At 37.1% G+C, this 6,000-nt stretch overlaps 1 protein-coding gene across 1 annotated transcript in view; it reads right to left on the bottom strand.

Annotated features, from left to right (window-relative positions):
- Positions 1-1,268: 1,268 nt before the first annotated feature.
- prmt3 (protein arginine methyltransferase 3) overlaps positions 1,269-6,000 on the bottom strand; it is a 61,567-nt gene continuing 56,835 nt past the window's right edge. The window contains exon 16 of the mRNA XM_026910021.3: positions 1,269-1,484. Within this exon, the coding sequence (XP_026765822.1) occupies positions 1,375-1,484 (110 nt within the window). The 3' untranslated portion in view covers positions 1,269-1,374. The remainder of the gene's footprint in view (positions 1,485-6,000) is intronic.

Here is a 6,000-nt window from a genome sequence, read left to right as displayed (position 1 = left end):
TGACTTTTAGTTCTACTGGTGACACAGAGACTGATATGGATGATGGTGATAATCAAAGTGAGAACTCACTGTGTAAACATGAACATATTACATCATAAATGGGAAGGTAAGTGGGGTGTCTTTCAGTGCAATTGGAAAGGAATCTTTAAATGTAATTTTCTCCTTTTTCACTTTTACTGGTAATCAGACTCTGGTTACTTCTGGCTGAGATATGACACCAAATATGCAAATATGACACCAGTTTCAGTAATTAAGAACAAATGCCTTTTTTGCCCAGGCTGTCAATATATTGAAGCTGGCTGTATACACAGCTAGATGACAAATTAAAGGAAAAAAACTTGCTAAAATGTCTTAGGTAGGTGTTGGGCCAAGAGTGACCCAAGAACAGCTTCAACACAACTTAGCATACACTGGAATTGTACTGGAGTGATAAACACCATGCTTTCACCATTCTTTTCCTTCAGTTGGTATTTTGATGATGGACGTGGAGAGCGCTGTCTAAAACATCGGTTCAGAATCTCCCATATTTGTTCATTTGGGTCGGGATCTGCTGACTCTAAAGGCCATAGCATATAATGGAAACCATTTTCATTCTCATGAAACCATTCTGTGCTCTGTAGATCGGGACCCTGTCATCCTGGGAAAGAGGATGACATCCTAAGATTGCAGGACTTTATCATAGGATAAAGGTGATCAGTCAGAGTAACTCTGAACTGATTTGCAGTGAAGCCAAACCATGTATGTCAACAAAATGCACTTCACACACAAAATACATATCCTGTGATAGATACAACCTATACAGCAACACACTGCCACTCCTTTAATAAGATGAATTGATACCAAATAGAGAAAATATACAAATTAGTTTAAAAGAAATGCATTTTATTTTACAAAGAGTTTCCTTAGACTTTCATGTGAAAAACAATTCATTAAGCACATCAAAAGCTGCAGTTATTGTTTATCACTGTAGAATTTGCTATGTATGATGTGGTTTGAAGATGAGTTTTAGCATCAGCAGTGCTGATCAGTGAAGTATAAATCTAACATCAGCACTTTCAAGTGCAGCAGCTGAATTTTAAACAGTTGCAGAAAAATGGCCTAAAGACAATTGGACATTCATATATTATATTATAATGTTTCAGGAGAAGTGGTCTGAATGGCTTGTGCTCTAAAGGAGAAAACTCAATCATTCAGTCATGACAGAAAAAAGTGTCATTAATGGAATGGAAAGAGAAGCACATCTAAACTCTATAATGATACACAACTAGTCCAAATTCTTTGCCAGAGTTTTATTGCAGACTAAAATGATTCTACATCAATTCTGATCAAAAAGCAGTTTGGCCCCATGATGAAAACCATCAGTGTTTCTGAGGTTTACTGCACACAGTATGTCTGCTTCCAATCAGCAATGTTTAGCGTAACAATTAACGCTCGCGGGTCCTTCCTGTTTTTACAGACTGTTATTCGCCCTGGCAGTTCGTCACCTGGATATGGAAAGGGGAGAAAAAGAAAGAGAGAGTAGATTAAGCTAGAATTAGATAAGTAGATAAGTCTAGAATTATGCAACATGAGCTGAAACATTCAATCAATACACTATTTCCTCTGTATGTAGATCTGCAATAGTGAATTCTGCTGAGAAAATTAATAAAAATCAACCAACATTATTAAACCATGTACAAGTATTTAGATGAACTGATTATCAAGTCATAGATCAAAACTGATTAATTACATATCAAATACCAATATAAAGGAGTTCTGACTACTCAGGTGTAATATAAATAATATTCTGTATATAAGATGAGATACATACACGGTATATAGTAGTTACTGTATATAGTATATAAAACATAACATAAATTGCTGGTGTAATTCTATTGAATTTCAACCTCTAAAATATTTTTTAAAAAAGTGTAAAGTTTATAAACATCATAAATTCCCAGGAGAGAGCACTATAAAAGGAGGCGAAGAAGAAAAGAAGAACTACACTGCTCTACTTCTAACCACTGTAATAACTATAACTACACTATTATGTAATACCACTTGTAGATGTTGTTATCCCTGACTGTTCATGTAATCAAATTTATCCATTACTGCATTCAAAAGTATAGTAAAACACATAAATATAAAATAAAGACATTTGATTAACACTACCAAATATTACATACAAAACAGCATCACTGCAATCATCAAACATGCAACACAGAAGAATGTTAAAAAAAATGATTTCTGGCTTAGGATCACTGACGTGCCTGTCGGCTCCAGATGGAGGAGGAGGAGCCGCTTCACAAATCAGAGAGAGAGAGAGAGAGAGAGAGAGAGAGAGAGAGAGAGAGAGAGAGAGAGAGGGAGAGGGAGAGGGAGAGAACACAGCATCAATGATAAAAACAGATAATCACTTTGATTAAGTTCATGTTCCACCGCTGGGGGTAAATGAATGTTTACTCAATTAGCAAACAAGTTAAAAAAAATCCTCCTCTCTTTTTCTCATTGCTGTTAAAGAAGAAGTGTTGAGGACAGAGTATTACTGTTACAGTAAAGAGAGAGAGAGAGAGAGAGAGAGAGAGAGAGAGAGAGAGAGTTGAAGAAGCACTGAGATGATCATTTAAACCAAACATTTATGTTCTGTATCTCTTTACAGCTTTACAGCTTCTCACTTTCTAAATGTACAATGTTAAATGGCACATTATACTGCAACAGCAGTGCAATCATTCAATTATTTAACTTGGAACCTTTTAGAATGTTGTTTAAAGGTGAAATATTTAGAGGATTGCTCTTAGCCCTTTTTTAAGAAAAAAACACTCCTTTCTATCTTAAAAAAGGCATTTAGAATCTTAAAGCAGGTTTCAATGAATCCATCTCATTATCTTTACCACAATGGCAGAGTGCTAATGAAATAACTATTTCTGATTTCCTTTTCAGGATATATGATTCTACTGATACACCATCTCATTCTTATTAAAAGCATTGTTTACCCAAATTAAAAACAGTTTTAAAAAATTGTTAAAATTAAAAGCACATTTGCATACGAGAGCAAGGATGAGGTGAAGGTGAAGAACACCACGATATAGCAGCAGCATGATCTTTCTTACACCATGTCTACTGAATAGCGTTTAAACTGCAGACAGTGTACACGTTTTTTTCCTCATGACTGTATAGTAAAAACTGACTGTAATCTTGTTTAGCTACTTTTTTAGGGCATCATTACACAACTGATGCCATGGTAATATCTCAGAGGATGTTATCTTGCTCCACACACTGTTACCCATAAATATAAATTAAAAAAAGAAGAAAAAGAAAGGTAAATATAATTTCTTTTAATAAATAATACATTTCGTTCTGTACAAGTAAAATTGTTAGGGTAAGTGCAATAGAGAAGGCCCTAGTGAAGTGTACGTACAGGCCGAGCCTTAATCTTTATAATTGTTGACCAGAACTACATTAGAGGCGTCATACTAAGAGAAAAGCAATCACATATCTGTCATCATAAAATTATTATTTTTCATCGCCATGCTATAGTGATTCAAAGAAAGCATTACCCATATTTCCCAAAAATGAAACTTTAGGCCTCCCATAAGCAGAATCTCATTAAACAGAGTAATTCTGGAGGATCTTAAGGCTGTCTGTGAGCTGGACGTTGCCCATGCATGGAATTGAAGGGGGGGGAAGGAGTCGTCCATCATGACGTTATTTGCATTAAACACATGAAAAACCAACCAAGAGCGACAGAGGCATTAATGAGAAACGAAGAGCGATAAAACATTCCTGTTTTTAACACACGCACACACAACTGCCCAGCAGTCAAAGCATAAATGTAACCCTTTATTCACTTCATGTTAAAATAGCCTGCTTTAAAGTGGAATAAGCCTGAATGTTGTCAGCTGCAGCTGTATGCACTGTGTACACCATTAATGTCTTAGTTTCCTGGACTGTTTCCTAAATGTTTCCCTGTTTCCCACCTTACTCCCTATTCTCTACACTGGGGAATCATGTGCACTGTTTAGTACATGACACTAATACACTCCCTACTTTTTGAGCATTTTTGACCATTATTAAGCATCAAGATAGATTTACACACAAATTATGATTTTTTTTTTATAGCTAAACAGACTCTTGGTCACTCCAGGAAATAAGGATTCCTGAGAGAACACTTTTTTTGTGTGTTTTTTATTACCTCCCTTTATGAACTGCCTGCCCTTAATCCCCCCCATATCACTCCTCACATCCCTTCATCCATTCCTTCATCCTTTTTTCCCCCTCCTTTCATCCAGGTTCAGCTTACTCAAACACCTCACGGACCTACAAGCATCTGCATTACAAAAGAAAGACCTTTTCTGAGAAGTCAAGTGAGGCCTGTAGCTTGCTAGGGATTACACAGACTAGTCAATTAATACATTCACTGTGGGGATGTCAATGAGTTGGGAAGTGGGGGAAAAAAACAGCTAATCAGATAAAGAAGTGCTAAAGAAAGCAGCTAAATGTACTTTAAAGGTTTGAAAACATTTCTAGATTAAGCCAATTCAACAGTTAACTGCACAAGACTACGCTACTTTAACGGACCAATAACACTTTGATATCACTTTTAAATGAGGTTGAGAGGTGTAAGCGAGACCGTGTGAGATCCCACTCAGCTAGATTAGAGCCAGATCAGTTTAGCATGGCAGCCCAAATCCGATCAAGACTCGCTTTTGGATACCTCTGAGGCTCGATATGAACTTGGCGTTAAAACCCCCCAGACGCTACTGTAGACATTGCATCCTCCATCCATCAGTAAGCTAGGATTTTATCATCATTAAACTATAACGAGTTTCCATGCTGTGCTCTCAGTTAATCGGTGATTTCAGCTGAGCCACCAGCTCGTCCACAAGAGTGCATCTGAAGAGCCTTAAATAGGGTAACTTCATACACGGCTTTATTAATGTAGCCTAAGAAAGCACCGAAGCTGGAAATGTAATGTGTAACGTGTGGGGTTGTTTACTGAAGGGCAGTGTGGCGTGATCTTTGCTGCTCAAATAAAACAGCCTGAAAATAGTGATGTCCTGAAACAGTTTTTACTTTAACTATGGAAAAGACAAGTTGTCTATGTTTTTTAATTACTGGTTGACTAGTAAAAAAAAAAAAAAAAAAGAATAGTCCTGCAACCCATAATGGAAATCTACGCTGAGCATCATGGGAAGTTCTTTTGGCCAAATAGATGTCTAGGTTACTCCAGGAGACGAGGACCCTCGAGATAACTTTTCTAGTTTTAATGATCCATGCAAATAAACTAAAGCATGACAAATGAAGGTGATTTAATTGATAGAGCTTCAAGAGTGAGACGTTTCCGCCAGGGTTTTCTCACAGGATGTTTGTCAGCGTCTGCTAAATATATTAAATAACGTTGCTTCCTTTCTCATTAGTGCTCTGAAATGTACTTCACTAACAGGAGTCATTCTTCACTAGTATGTTCTTATTGGGCGAAAGCAGTAGGGACGATAACAGACCTCAGAGGAGTGTACTCAATCAATATTAGGTTATTAGCCATTATGGCCCCTTTCATACCCTGCATAACATGCACCTGGTACATTTACACTTCCTTGTCACACAGGTTCTATATAAATTGTGATCGGACATCATTTCTGCATTATTATGGGATCCTACTGAAGTTCTACTCAGAGAACTCTGATATTGTTTTCCATGATTGATTGATTGCTGATTCAATCACACTGTGCCTTTATTTCTGTAGGGATGATGGCAGTCTTTATTTATTCTGAATGCCTAGTTCTGCTGGTAGTGTTGTAAGGTTTGCAAGTTAGACACTGATGTGCACGGTAGCATGAAAGCAGTGCATGTGTGTTAGCTCTTTCGTGAAACAAGAGGCTGTTTATTTAGGAAAAATTTGATGACATCTCAGCAATTGGGTTGGGACTTTCTTTCAAATGCAGGTCTGACACAAACACTGTACAGATTGTGCCCGAGAGCCAATGACACTACGAACCAGATAACCATCGAGGGATCTCATAC

Source organism: Pangasianodon hypophthalmus, chromosome 11, assembly GCF_027358585.1.
Source record: "Pangasianodon hypophthalmus isolate fPanHyp1 chromosome 11, fPanHyp1.pri, whole genome shotgun sequence".
In the NCBI taxonomy this organism is placed as follows: Eukaryota; Metazoa; Chordata; class Actinopteri; order Siluriformes; family Pangasiidae; genus Pangasianodon; species Pangasianodon hypophthalmus.
This window is presented reverse-complemented; position numbering and strand designations above follow the sequence as displayed.